General features: G+C 37.4%; 1 protein-coding gene across 1 annotated transcript in view; it reads left to right on the top strand.

The window, feature by feature from the left end:
- Window positions 1-15,045, top strand: part of CUNH3orf20 (chromosome unknown C3orf20 homolog) — a 67,123-nt gene that overhangs the window by 27,229 nt on the left and 24,849 nt on the right. The window contains exons 11-12 of the mRNA XM_029284508.1: window positions 2,776-3,088; window positions 4,721-4,828. Coding sequence (XP_029140341.1) covers window positions 2,776-3,088; window positions 4,721-4,828 — 421 coding nt within the window. The remainder of the gene's footprint in view (window positions 1-2,775; window positions 3,089-4,720; window positions 4,829-15,045) is intronic.

Below are 15,045 nucleotides of genomic sequence, written 5' to 3'. Positions count from 1 at the left end.
GTGTCATTTCCATATCACCTGCATGATGTCCTCTAAGTCACCCTGCTGCCATGTAGTGTAGTGGAAAATGCTATCTACTCACTGACATTGAAGAAATCTTCCAGTTCTGATCTGATCTGGTCTGATCTGATGTTATGGGAAAGGAATATCTTTTTATCCTTTGAAGCAACAATAGAGAGCAGCAACATACCTTGGAATGGTCTTAAGCTTGTGATGTATAAGCAGACAACTTCAAAAGAGGATAAGAACTCCAAATCAGATAGATCAAATCATTGAAAATCAAAAGAAATTAAGAACACTAGTGTAGAATTTTATAGACTGTTTCAGGAACATACAGCTTGTAGACTTAGGGCCACATACAACCCTTGGGCTTTACTGCAAGGCATTAATTTAGATTGATCTGTCTTTTCTCTGGCAGCTCCTCACATTGAGTTAAAAATGGGAAGACAGAAAAGAGAATGTCCAGAAAAATAAAAAGTGGCCCCATTCAGTTTGGGTCTGGAGTCATTGTTCATTGGCAAGCAGCCCCATACAAATTACCCCTAAGAGACTGTAACTCTCAGGGCAAAAAAGCTTTTTGAAAAAAATGTATTAAGTGGCTGGAATAGGTAATAGGCAGAGATGTGACTTAAGAAAAGAGTGGATAAGAGTGAATCTGTTGTGGGTGTTGTTGTCTTCTGGGTTTCAGTGAACCTTTTCACTGATGGCACCCTAGTTACAGGCAGTGGTGGGATTCAGCCAGTTCGCACCACTTCGGCAGAACCGGTAGCTAATTTTTTGTTGCCCAGGCCCAGAATGGACTTCTGGAAGTGGCATCCACACAGAGAACCGGTTGCTCACATATTTGAATCCCACCACTGGTTACAGGGCATTTTCTCCCAAAGATGCCTCATTTAACTTTTATTGCCCCTTTGTTAGCCCAAAAGCTGCCTGACAGTTCTAAGATACTGCATTAATGCTGTGCATTTTAGTTTATATGTATATATGTCTCTCAGTATGCACATCAGATTTGCTTTTTAGCTATGACTATTTTTGTAATCACTGTGGTGGTACGATTGAAGGGCAATATGTTTTATGCTACACTTTATATCAAATATCCTCTGGATGGTTAAAATAATTTAATACTATAAAAATAAACCAATAGTGAAAACTTAAACATAATAGGATCTATCTATTACCTATCTCTGGTAATTATCACTATAAAATTTGACTTGGACTAGTGAGTGGTAAAACCATTTTTATATCCAATCATTTTATAACTGCTTGGGGTCTATATTAGATTCAAAAAAGTAATAAGGCTAGTATATAAAATATGACCAATACAAGCACTGATAAAAGTAAAGCTTTTTTTTTTTTAAAAAAACCCTCTAAAATAGCTTAATATTAAAAAAAAATCAGGTAAAAGAAAAGCTTTGTCTGATGTTGATTCTCTGGGCAGAATATTTCAAAGACATTAGTCCAGATAAGGCTTTGTCTGTCAGACATTGCTGCACTCATTCAATATGAGCATCAGTGTAAAATATCCAGAGTTATTGTAGGGGGAAGAATTACTTCAAATGACACAAACCCAACCATTTAGGACTTGAAACATTAATACCAGCATTTTGAATTTAGAATGGAAACAGATTGGCAGTGAGTTCATATAGAAAATATGGGTTGAATACTGTATGCTCATATCATACTCAATAGTCCTAGCTATTTAATAAACTGAAATTTGATTCTGATAGAAATTTGATTGTCTAAATTTTGACCATTGATATATTTTGGTCTATTTTCAAAGGTAACCCTCCATTATAATATAGGTAGTCCTCAACTTACTACCATAATTGATCCTGGAATTATGGTCTATAAGTCATGCCAGACATTAAGGAAGTCACCACATGACCATGCCCAATTTTATGCCTTATTCTGTAGCAGTCGTTAAGTGAATTTATTATTAAAGAATCCACTGTCTCTAATGGGCATTTTTTTTTTTTTGCAGAAACTGGAAGTGAATTTTGGTTTCCCGCAAAAAACATTGGAAATTGTGGTCATGTGACTGGAAGGTGCTGCAAATGACTGTAAATGCAGGCAGATTGCTGAGCACCCAAAATGTGATCATGTGACCATGGAGCATGGGGGTGGGGCTGACCACCAGAACCTTGAATCTGGATCATAAATATCCTTGGGGAAGTCTGTCATAATTTTGAGTAGTCATAAGTCAAGGACCACCTGTACTGCAAATGAGCTCACCAAAACAATCTTTGTAGCAAAGCTAGCCTTCTGCAGGCTTTTTGTCAAATGGCAGGACTCTTTCTCCTGATTATTTCCCCTCATCTTTTCCCTAATTATTAAGCTAGAACAAATGTACAAGTTCTGTCTTCTCTTTATAAGCTTCAAGGTCCCTTTCTTTTGTTATAATTTCCCCTTGACTATGTAGTGTTGTACAATTCCACCTAACTATTACATGGGCAGATAATCATTGTAGAGAAAAGACCAGAAGAGGTAACAAGAAAGGTAGATGTCTTAATGCCGGTAGTGGGAGCACTGACTTGAAGTTAAAAAGTCAGGGTCCAAGTAAGTTTTGAATAGTGTCTAGGTATCATTTGCTTTTCATTTACTGTGTTCCAGATGTACCTCTAACTCAGATGAATACACTTTGAATCCAGAATACTGAAAATTGTATACAACACCAACATTGACACTTTCTAGAGCTTCTGTGTTTCAAATGTTATTTATCTATTTAATTTTCCATTTCTTTTTTCTCATTCTTTTCTTTCCAACTTCTTCACACAGAGCCAAAGAAGAGATCCCAGATGTAAGCCCTGCCCTTGAGCCATGGGCAATTTCTCCTACGGATTGTCCAATTGTGCTGCGCAAAGTTTTGACCAAAACCAATGATGGCTTAGGTTGCAAATGTGTAGTAAAAATCCCATTAATTACAGACTTGGAATTTGAAAAGTTTATCACTGCCCCAAGAAACCCTAAACAAGTCATTGTGATATGTGTGTTGTCACCACAAAAACATTCGTACTCTCCTTTCTTTGAGTGGTCTGTTGAACAGTTGTATATAAGGATGCAGCACGGCCGTCCCTCACCTTGTGTTCAGGTAAACTAAATGTTGATGCTTTATACATGGATTTTCCCAAAGCAAATTCATTCTTCTTAGCTAGGTAATCACTGTTTCTATTTTATTGAGCTGAAGTAGTAATGTAAGAGCAGTATGCCAATAAGGGAGTTCACAGAATTTGGCTCAGGCTATTATTTTGTGATTCAGAAAAGAATTAGAAGCGGCCTATTTATTTTTTTAATCAAATGTATATGATTTGTGCTATTTAAACCTGGGACATGAGCCTGAAGCAAGAGTCATTCATTACTAGGGAATTTTGTTTTCTATTAACTCCCGTCAGATGGATAGTGGGAGGAGGAAAAAGATTCAGAAATAAAATAAATGTGATAAAGAGGTCTCTCCAATTTGAATTACAATGGTTTCAACCTGGATTGAGGACGTGTGTGTACAATAAAGTAAAAAAAAAAAAATAAGTGAAAGGATTAGCTGTTTATTACACACACAGTATAAGCCGGATCCTAAAAATAACTCTCAACAGCCATGACAGAAATTATCTTGGAATAAATGTCCATAATATTGCATTGTAAATTATGAAAGATAACTAAATCACAGAATTTTATTTTATTTCCATAATTTATTCACAAAAAATCTGATTAGCTGTCAGATTATGAAAAAGAGAATATACACCCCTCACCTAAATTCATTTTCTCATCTGTTTTTTTTCCAGAAAACAAATTGGTGAGATTTGTTGTAAATTATATATTATAAATATCTGTTACCATTGTTAATTAAAGTAGAATTGCCTTAGCAGATCAAGGCAAGAATCATCTGCTCCACCATTTTTTTTTTACAGTAGCCATTTTGCTGACTTTTGTTTGAACTCAGGATCTTGGGATTTATATTTGTTCTGAATATCAAAGTTTAATTTAGCTGTTATGATCATTAAATAGTTATAGATGTCTCCCCAGAGAATTTCCCCATCCTCTTTAAATACATTAGCATAACAAAAAGATGATATTTTAAGGGCAGATGAGATAACTATCTCCAGTTATTCTTTATGTTTATTTCAGATGTCTGACCTGAGCTTCTGTTTTTTAGAGGAAAAAAATGATGGGCTATCTGGGATTTTAACTGTATGCATGTTTTGGATTTTAGTTTTTGGGTTCTTTTTTCCATAGCTTTACCTTTTGATCTGGCAATCAATTTTAGCTACCATTTTAATTTCTCATGTAGGAGTACAGAGGAAAAAAAAGGATTAGGTATCCATAACAGAAAAATAGAGGGGCTCTTAAGTGAGTTTCTATACTATCTTTGTCTTCTTGTGAGACTTTTCGGTCTGGCTGGAATATGCAACCTGCAAATGAAAGCTACATGCAGACATTGGTATATCATATGGACTTTGGTTTGACAAACCATCCACTTCCATCAATTTTGGGTTCTGCCCATGCACACAGCCAGAATGTGGCTCTGATAAATTTTGATTGAGGTGATGCAAACAGAAAAATAAATCTCCCACCTATGATCAGAAAGAGCTTTAGCAATATTGAATTTACCCTGCCTGCATAGTGAAGTATTGTTTCTCCATTTGATTTCTAGTATGTAAAAAATGTTTATGAGACAAGTGCACAGGACATTTCCATAAAATGATAGAATAATTTACTGCCTTTCCAGAGCAAACATGATTCCTACCGTTTCCTGAAATATGATCTAGAAAATCCACTGAACAAAACGCCTCCTCTTCTGGTACAGAAACATGGTGTCGTTCCTGGAATGGTGGTGGCAAGTATCTGATGGCTTTCTTGCAATGCCTATTGACCTCTTCATTTCATTGACCCTGCAGAAATTATTTCCTCATAATGCACTGAGGCAATTTTCCATAACCTGGTACTTTATAATCCACAAATACATGTGCTGATCAGAAAATATGAGTGTTGAGAGTCCAAAACATTGAGAAAGTATCATGCATTCTGCTAATGGATTCGGTTGGGGAAAAAGTTTATCTACGACTCAAGTTGCCTAGTAAGAAGTCGGGACCAAAGTATCTTCCCCATCGTAAGAATCATAAACGGTGGAATTAAAGCTTCCCAGACTCTTAGGGAAAGTCCACCCTGTGTTCCATTGTAGTCTACTGAAACCCTTTCGGGGCTCTACCTTACGACCTTCCCCTAAGAAGGCACCTGGCCCTCTGGTGGTAACTGGACAGACTCATTATGAAGTGAAGCGTATTTTTGATTCTAGACTTTTCAAGGGAAAGTTACAGTACTTAGTGCAGTGGAAAAGATATCCACTATCCAAAGCCACTTGGGTAAAACCTAGTGATGTAAAAGCTGACAGGTTCATTAATAAATTCTATGATAAACACCCTAATAAACTGAGAGGCAACCCCTAACCTATGATTTTGTTTGAATTGCAGGATTTAACCTTTTTGTAAAGGGGAGGCGGATGTCAACGCTGTAAACATTAGATGTTCCCGCTCTGACAACTGATGAAAATTGCAGCCATTTTCTCTTTTTGCTTTTAACATGCTTTTTCTTCTATTTAGACATTAGGTGAAGAATAGGGGTTGGGATGAATGCTGAGCTCAGCTAGCCGTAATAATAAACACTGCTTTGTGGGAACCCAAGGATGAATTGATAACGTTTTGGCGGGCTAAGGAGCTGGGGAGAAAGCCCGCATTTCAGGCTAATTGGAGAATGTGATTTATGACTGCTTGTTGGGGGTGAGAGTTGCAATTTGTTACTTTGTATCCAGGGGAAAGTAAATTAGTTTTGGGTTCAACTATGTAATGCCGATACTTTGTTTCCTGAATAAAATGTTCTTTAAGAAAGAATTCTTGCCTTGAAGTTCTTTTGATGGGTTTCATCTATTGGAACTATGACAGTAGACAGGTGAAAAGCCGACGACAGTCCTTGCGATGAGCCAATTAACTTGAGGAACCCCTCCAAAACTTGATCGTAAATATCTGCTGCGAGCAAGCTCCACATGGCATCAGGAAGGGCACCTGGCCTTAAATGCTCAGCTCCATCCTGTCGCCCCAACTCTACCCCATAAAAGGATTAGAGAGTTGTATAAAACCAATCTTTTGGCTCCCAGACGGTCCAGGGAGCGTGATCCTTGAGAGGCTCCTGCCTGCAAGTCAGCTTCGGACGCTTTTGAAGAACTTGCCTTTGGCAGGGTTGCCTCGAGGTGTTTGGAGTCTCCAATGGGTAGGGTCCACAGATCGGGTCTTGCGTCTTTGGTCTTGCCCCCAGCAGCCATGGCCGGGGTGCTGGTTACAGGTGCTTCGTCCTTCTCCATGCTGAGATCTTCCCCGAGTCTTTATCAGCCTATCCCTCGACTTAGGGAAGGTGACTGGAGTTCAGGAACCCAAGGTGGTTAAGGTAGAAAGGTAGTTTTGGGGTTAATGTCATGGTTCCGATAGATGAAACCCATCAAAAGAACTTCAAGGCAAAAGTTCTTCCTCAAGGAACATTTTATTCAGGAAACAAAGTATCGGCACTACATAGTTGAACCCCAAAACTAAATTCCCTTCCCCCGAATACAAAGTAACAAAGTGCAATTCCCACCTCCAATATGCTGTCAAAAATCACATTCTCCAATTAGCCTAAAATGCAGGCTTTCTCCCTGGTGCCTCAGCCTGCTAAAACATTATCAGTTCGTCTTTGGGTTTCCACAAAGCAGCATTATAATTATGGCTAGCTGAGCTCAAGCATTTATCCCAACCTTCCCCCCCCTCTGCACCTGATTTCTAAATACAAGAAAAAGTATGCTAAAAGCAAAGAGAAAATGGCTGCATTTTCATCAGTTGTCAGAGTGGGAACATGCAATGTTTACAGCGTTGACATTGTGACGGAAACAGCCAAAGAAATGTCTTTAACTTAAAACTCTGCTTCCCAGACTCAGATCTTTGTCCCCTCCCTGGTAGCTTGAATTAACCAGGTGAGCAACAATTAAGTTTACAGGTGGCAGAGATGGCTTCAAACTGTCCACTCTTGAGAGCCACAGGCTCAAGTTAACAAACAAAGATCCAGATTGCAGCTCAGAGCAAATACGAGTCATATTAATATGCTTAATTGACCGACCTTCTGGCCAAGCTTTTGCTAACAGAGTCTGGGCTTATATAAGTTGTGTTTCTGACTGTTATATCACAGATGCAATAAGGGTGTAGAAATAGTTTCACTTTATTGTTCTTATTACTACCATAAAGGCTCAAAGCAACATGTATTACCTTGACTGCTTTCTTAAATGCTAGCAGCATCGTTTCTGTTCCCTTCTTCTGGAATGGTTTTTTTTTTTAGACTTCCCAGTCAAATTTTCAGAGGTTTTCTGATATTCTATCAGGCAAATACTAATCAGGCTCAATCCTGATTCAGCTCTTGCAAGTTCCTATCTAGACAAGGTCAGTCAGGATGTGCTCCCTGTTGCTGAGGCAGACACTAATTGCATTCCTGACGATATTCTGCACATCTTTTGTAATAAAGAAAACACATGAAGAATCCTAGATAACTTTGGGAACAAAGGGTGGGTGAGTATGAAGAAATTTTCCTTTTTTTATTTTACTCCCAAGCCTCAACAAAACATCTCTGATTAACATTTAGAGAAGTCATGTTTTTATGATTAAAATTAAATTAAAAAAATATTTCATATAGTGGTACATTTGCATTGTTGTTCAGTACTCGGTCTCACTGATTCAACAAGATTTGTTAATTAACCAGGTTTATAATAATATTCGCACAGAAATTGTGAAAGATTTGATTGTTTTAATTTCCTTTTTAAGAAAAGACTTAATTCTCAGTCTCTTTCTGATTTGATCTATGAAATTAACATCCTGATCTCAGTTTAAAGGACAGGAAAATGGAAGCATCAAGAGAAGGTCTTCTTCATATATGTATAAATGCAGCAAGTGAATGTCCGAGATTGGAATCCTATTCACTGCCCCAAATCTCATGCCATGTGCCAAAATCACACAACTGTGTTAAATAATAGAGGGTTCTAGTTATGCCTGGAGTACATTAAATTTATTTTAGGGTCTTTGGCACATAAATGGAGACATTCATTGTTCAAGTTCATTGACAGAGGCGCCTACTCAGATAAAGCAGAGACTTCTAGTAAACAGAGTCTTTTTGTGTTCTAGTACTGGTTTTTTATTGCTTGTGAATCCCTCAGTCTGGAAGAGTAATGCGTTGGGTAGATATATTCATCATTTCTAAGGATTCTCTGCTGTACAAACAGCATTTCAGCATATCAGAAGTTATTGGATACCACTCCTACTTAGTATTGAAATGCTATGAGGAAAATATAGCTAATATTTGTGAAAATGAGGAAAGGGTTTGTGTTCCTTGAAAGAACTGTTACTTGTTTTAGCAAAAAAACCCAAAACACCCTCATACCTATTTGGAAAGAACTAATAGATCAAGTTATGAAATGTGAGGATGGATTTCTCTTTCAAAATTAAATATTACAAGGATTATCTTAAAAATAACATCTGGACCTATGAAGGTGATTTTTAATCAGCTCCTTTTTTAAATCCACATTTATCCAGTTTACCATATGGAAGTTTAATGTGTAAATTTCTCTAACACTTATGATTTCCTATATACGTTTTAGTACCGTAGCTTAACTTCTTAATACATAATTTAACACGTTGTTTATATCTTTATTATGTTCTCTGGCAGGTTAATCTCAACAGTCTAACATAAGACAAAATAGAACTGATAAATCTGAACTTTGCCCAATCCAATTCAAAATATTGCACATAACCATTGCTAATGGTTATAACTAGCATTAACTGGAAAAAGTCACTTCAAAAATTTCCTGAGCATATCACAGACTTAAATTTGTCCATTCTTCATGAAAGAATAGCAAAAGCAGTTACTAGTAATGTCTTTATGCATAGATTAGGTACACAATTGCCAACCATAGTACACAGCAACAAATTTATTATGGCACAGAGAGACTATTTCTGTTCACTATATATCAATAGGCATACCAGCAAGCTAGCCAGCTTATGAAAGGTTGACTTGCTGGCTCTAGCAGGACTTTAACATTCAGAGAATAATAAATCATTCTGCTGAAAACTACACAAGCAACCTATAAGGTGATCAAAATAATGATTCAGTGTCTGGTTTGAGAGCAAAACTGCTACACAAAGGGATTTTCAAATGATCCTGAACCGAGCAGAGTTAGCTGCAAATGCAGGGTTCATCAGGGCTGATTTTGTGACATCTGTTCCTTGATCTTAACCAATGATTGCTTGTTCAGCCATGGAAACACATGGTCTTCTGTCCAGACTGCTGGAATAGCCTACTAGCAAGCAATAGCAATTATTCAAAATTAGAAGAACAGCTCAGCTTTCTACAGTGGACAATATTAACTAACAGCCTGCATGCTTACATGGAAATAATTCCTAGGAGCTGCTCCTAGTTAAAATTGCTTTGGATCGAAAGTTTATAGTGCTTTCCCATGAACTAAAATGTAGTTATTTATTATTTAAGCACACAGAGATACATGCATATTATAAATCCTAAAAATTTCCTTCTGCTAATGTCATAAAAATGATACCAAACAATATTAAACCCAAATTATATTAAATTCTTTTAACAAATGGGTTACAAAGTTACAACCTGCTTACACAAAATCAGAATTCCCAAGAATTTAAATTTGGAGATATATTTTTAGTAATAAAGAGTTTGATAAATATGCCAATTCCCAAAAGTTGCTTCCTTGTGTCATTTCCCCCTACACCTCTGACAATTCATAAAGCGACCCCAGCAATGTTGTTGGCATAGAAAAATCAATAAGATGAAAATATAGTTTCCCTATGGGATAATCAAGCAGATCAGCTTCCCTTTTCTTCCTCTAAATGTCATCTCAAACTTTCAAGAGGGGATTCCAAACACATGAAGGTTGACTACAATAACTTTGATTATGTGTCATCGTGTCAGTGTCTACTGTTATGGATCACATAGATATATTTTCTCTAGGATGATCTTTCTTCAACTTGGTCCTTCAGGTCTTCTAACAATGTAGCCATTATTGCCACTGAAATTGACTCCATCTATCTTATTGCTTGTTGTCCTCTTCTTTTTTGTCCTTCTCTCTTTCTCAGATTTATAAACTTCTCCAGAGAGCTACTGTAGATCTTCACATACTTTCTTTAAAATATGATACTTTGAGCTTGGTCATATGTTCCTTGAGTAAGAATTCTTGAGTTATTAATTCTATTATATATTTGTTTCCTTGGGTATTCTTAGAAGTCTTATCCAACATCAATGCTCGAAAGCATTAATAATTTTTCTACCCTGCTTCTTCAAGTCCAGTTTTCACTTCTGTATAAGTGTCATGGGGAATATCACTATCTGCATGATTCTGATTTTTGTAGGTATGGCCACATCCTGACATTTGAATATGTTTTTTAAGGCTTTCACTGCTATCTTATCAAGTGTTGCTCTATGTCATATTTCTTAATTGATGGTTCCTTTACTGTTTATAGTCAACTGTAAAAGGTAAAAGCTATTCAACACTTTGATATTCTCATTGTCAATTCTAATGCTGGTTGCTGTATCTGTTTAGATTAGTTGGCCTTCTATATATTTCAATTTAGTCCCATTTTTTCCACTATGCTCTTTAACTTTCATTACAGTGTTTGCCGATCATTTTCATTTCACAGCAGTGTTATCAGCGTAGCACAGGTTATTGATTTTTCATCCTCAAGTGTTAAAACCACACTCATCTTCCAATCAAACTTCTCTTAATATAAACTGAGCATAAGGGTTGAATAAATAAGAGAGAGTGTATACCCTTGTCTCATTCCTTTGCCTATCTGAGCCAGTCTGTTTTGCCATGTACCATGCAGACTGTGGTATCCTGGCCTGTTTACAGTCACCTTAGAGTGCTCCATTTTCCAAGATCTGTATAGTTCAGGGGTCCCCAATCCCTGGGACACAGCCCACTATCAGGCGGTGGCCCATTCGGAATTGGGCCAAGAATGCTCGCATACACACATGCAGCTGCGGGGCGGTGGGCACTCGTGCCAGCCTGTCGCTCATGCAAGGGCTGCATATGTGTGCACACTTGCCTGCCACTTGCACAAGGGCTGCATGTGTGCACTGGCCCTCTGCTCATGCAGCCTAGTCCCCTTCTTCCCCCCCACAGCTGGGCAACCAAGCTGCAAAGGTTGGGGACCACTGGTATGGTTAGATTATCACTACAGCAAAAACAAACAAAAACCAAAAAACACTGCTTTAATTTTTTTTTTTGCATAACTCATGTAAATTCACAATTTACAATTAAATACTAAACTCAAGGAAAATAAAAAAGAGACAGACAACATAAAGTCCATAGATGAAATATCTTCAAAGAAATTAGTTTAACTATTGTACCCAGCCTCAATTTAATGGAAGAACTGAAGACTGATGAAACTCCATCGCATTCCGAATGATATTGGGGTTTCACATTGAGGGTATTACCCAATTAGGTAATGAAACATCTGCAAACAAAAAGCAAGTTCAGAAAAGATAAAGAATTTCACAGTTCAACCCTGAGCTCCAGATATTCTCTTCTATCCATTGAATTGCCATGCCACTGAGTTCACATTTAAGTAGTATATTAATCAGAATGTCACTTTTTGACAAATGTTATTATTCCCACAATCTACTAAGAAAGTTCCTCTTTCAAAAATTGAGACAAAGTTCTAATGGCAAGATTTAGTCTTGATAAATCTGCTCTAACTTTTAGTAATTATTTCATTGTTTTCAAAGCATTTGTACAATGATTGCTTTTTATCTGCTTTACAATTTTCTCAGTTCACGCTGGCTTGGATTATCTTTTTTAAAAAAATAGGGTAACTATCTGCCTTCCTCCCATCCTCTAGATTTTCAACCCTTCTCCATGGCTTCTCAAGAATGATGCCTACAATTTCATTCATTCATTCAGGATGTTAGAATTCAATTTGTTTTATCCTGGAGTTCCGAATTCATTTCAAGAAATAGCTATTCCTTGACTATGACTAACAGCAATGAGAGTTGTAATCTGACAGATGCTGAAGACACCAGCCTGGGGGAGGCTGGTTTTCACTAACTATTTACCCACATTGAAGGATTGAAACACTGAAGGATGTCAAATACAGGTCAGCCAGCATGCTGGCTAGGAGAATTATAGGAGCTGAAGTCCACACATCTTAGTGTTACTGAATTTTACAGTGCTTTAGAATGTTGAAGTTTAAGTCTGAGTTTAAGTATCCATTGTGAAAAGGAAAATTAACGTGCTTCGGTTGATTTTAATCATCTTACTTCTTTATCCCAGCAGATTAAAACTTTCCAGGGGCCTATTGATTATTAATAAATTGTAAAATCTTACTAGTAATAGGGGTGAAATCATTTCTTCAGAAATCTGGAGAAATTATAGAAATTACCTTTAGCACTTTCAATACTGCCTGAACAAATGTAAGTTTAAAAACATTTTTTGAAAGGGGTCGTAAAAAGGGTTGGCTTCACATCTCTTGCAGCTATTTGTCTTTAACATTTATATCTGCAGCCCACTAGAGGGAACTGCTGGCTCTCTGAAGAGGCAGAGTTGTGAGAAGTGAAAGCAATAAATTATGAAGCAGCCAGGTTCTTTGGCTGTAAAATGCACTCTTTGTTCCTTGTGTGAAATCAACAAGGTGAGCAAGTGGTTGCCAGCCACCCATTTCCAATTAATGTCCTTACACTCCCCCCTTTCCCCTATAACCTCATCCATACAGCACTTTCTTTCTGCTCTCCCAAGTGTCTCCTACTTTTCTCTCCTTACTTATTACACCTACTTCTGTGGTCCTCCACCCTTTTCCTTCACTTTATGCCTTCTACACTCCACCTCATTATGATGATTCCAGTAGGTGTACCACCCTGTTTTGTGCCTTCCTGGCCAATCGGCTTTTCTACTCTCTGCTTTGTTCTGATTTTATGCCCACCCATTCTTTGAACTCCCCATTTACCTCACTATCTACTCTTTCAATTGTATTTTCTGTTTTGTAGCACTGCATTCATTATACACATTACTATGCAGAGAGTCAAGTGACAAAGTGAATGCACATGGATGTGGTAGTGGCTCTGTAATGACAGGCATACATTATTCTGATTCTGCACAGGATACGACACCCTGAAAGGTCTTTCTTGTACTCAGATATAACTCTTCCTTTCACCCAATCAGAATCATCTATAAGGGTTGTCCAGTGCCCCTTAGCTCATCAGTATTATTCTTTTTGCTGCCTTTTCAGTTAAAGGAGCCGGATGCCACTGTAATTTCTTTAGGATATATGTTTATTTATTAATAGCTGTACCCAGCCACGCGTTGCTGTGGCTCAGTCTGGTTAAATGGAAAAGAAAGAAAAGAGAAAGCGCACGTTTGTGTCACAGGTGTGATATCTATATAATAGTAGGTATATAAAAACACGCCCGTATTCGAATGCAATGTTGTGTCAAAATTTCAAAGCAATTGGTGAAGAACTTTTGGAGATTTAAGATTTTGAACAAATGAACATTTACATTTTTATTTATATAGATGTAAAATGTTGCTCCATAGGGCAGGAAATTTCTCTTGACAAAATGTCCCTCTGTACAGCTTGGATCTCTGCTCTCACTGGTATCACCATTGTAATTTTCCATAATACCTCAGACGTTTGTTACAGCAGAGGCATCATAGAAAATTACTGTGTCAGCTAGACACAGATTCCCAATTCTGCTGGGGCAGAATTTCTTTTCAAAAAAGCCAGAGGACAGGACAGCTATCAGCAATGGATCCTATTGAGTCCCAAATCTCAGCAATAGTCCAGGATACGAAGTATATTATTACAAGTGATAACAAGGATAGATAATATAGTAGAACAAAATACATAGTGGTCAGGTGACAAGACAGACTGAACTCTCTATGCAGGAGTAGGCAACCTTGGCTCTTTTATGACTTGTGGACTTCAACTCCCAGAATTCCTGAACCAGCATGACTGGCTCAGGAATTCTGGGAGTTGAAGTCCATGAGTCATAAAAGAGCCAAGGTTGCCTACTCGTGCTCTATGGTAATAAGAACTTCTAATGGGGTCCCATACTCTCTCTCTCTCTCTCTCTCTCTCTCTCTCTCTCTCTCTCTCTCTCTCTCTCTCTCTCTCTCTCTCTTGCTATTTATGTATTACAAATCCATGTAACATCCCTGGTTTAAAGGCATAGGACTAGGGTCCTGGTACAGTCTATTAATTGAAAGACCAATCTTCTACAATAGGATATCTCTTTTCAAAGAATAGTTTCACATAGTTAGCATTAGGCCTGGTTGCTTGCAAACTAAGAATAGAGGTGATTCAAACATGTGGAGAGGCTGTTCTATATCAGCAACTGATCCTTGGTGTGGTACTGAAATATAAGCTTACAGTTGGGCTCTCTATTTGTTTATTAGCAGCACCTCATATCTTACATACAACAGACATTGTATAATTTCAGTAAATCACATAGCCTAGAGCTGATTTCTGAATAATCACGATTAGGATTGGATTGATAAAATAAAACCAATGGCCCCTTTAACTAGCGAACTGAGCAGATCTTTTAAAATATAAAATATAAAGGTCAAATTTCTTTGTTGATGTAGCTTTTATGAGATTTAAACTAGTATTAAAATACTCAGCATTAATAATATTAAATGATGTAAAGAAAGACTGTTTGTAGTGTGCACATATAGCTGTCAGAGGGGTTTATGTCTGAGTGAAAACATTTAAAGCTCCAGTACAAAACAGGAAAAGGAAACCATTTGGTCCAAGTCTTCAAACTTAACCTTATTTTTTTTTGTTGCAAAGCATTTTTGTTCCTCTCTTTCCTGTCTGTTTGTCAACAGATGTATGCCGGAGGGAAGCTGCTATTTGGGAGCTGTGTTTTCAACGGATACAGCTACAGTAAGAAGGACCTGCTAAAACAGATCAACCAAGTTTGCCTTGACTGCAAAAGAGATCACTTCCTGCCACAGAGTTTCAAATTTAG

The sequence above is a fragment of the Protobothrops mucrosquamatus genome, unplaced genomic scaffold, assembly GCF_001527695.2.
Source record: "Protobothrops mucrosquamatus isolate PMUCROS unplaced genomic scaffold, P.Mucros_1.0 scaffold666, whole genome shotgun sequence".
Classification (NCBI taxonomy): domain Eukaryota; kingdom Metazoa; phylum Chordata; class Lepidosauria; order Squamata; family Viperidae; genus Protobothrops; species Protobothrops mucrosquamatus.
This window is presented reverse-complemented; position numbering and strand designations above follow the sequence as displayed.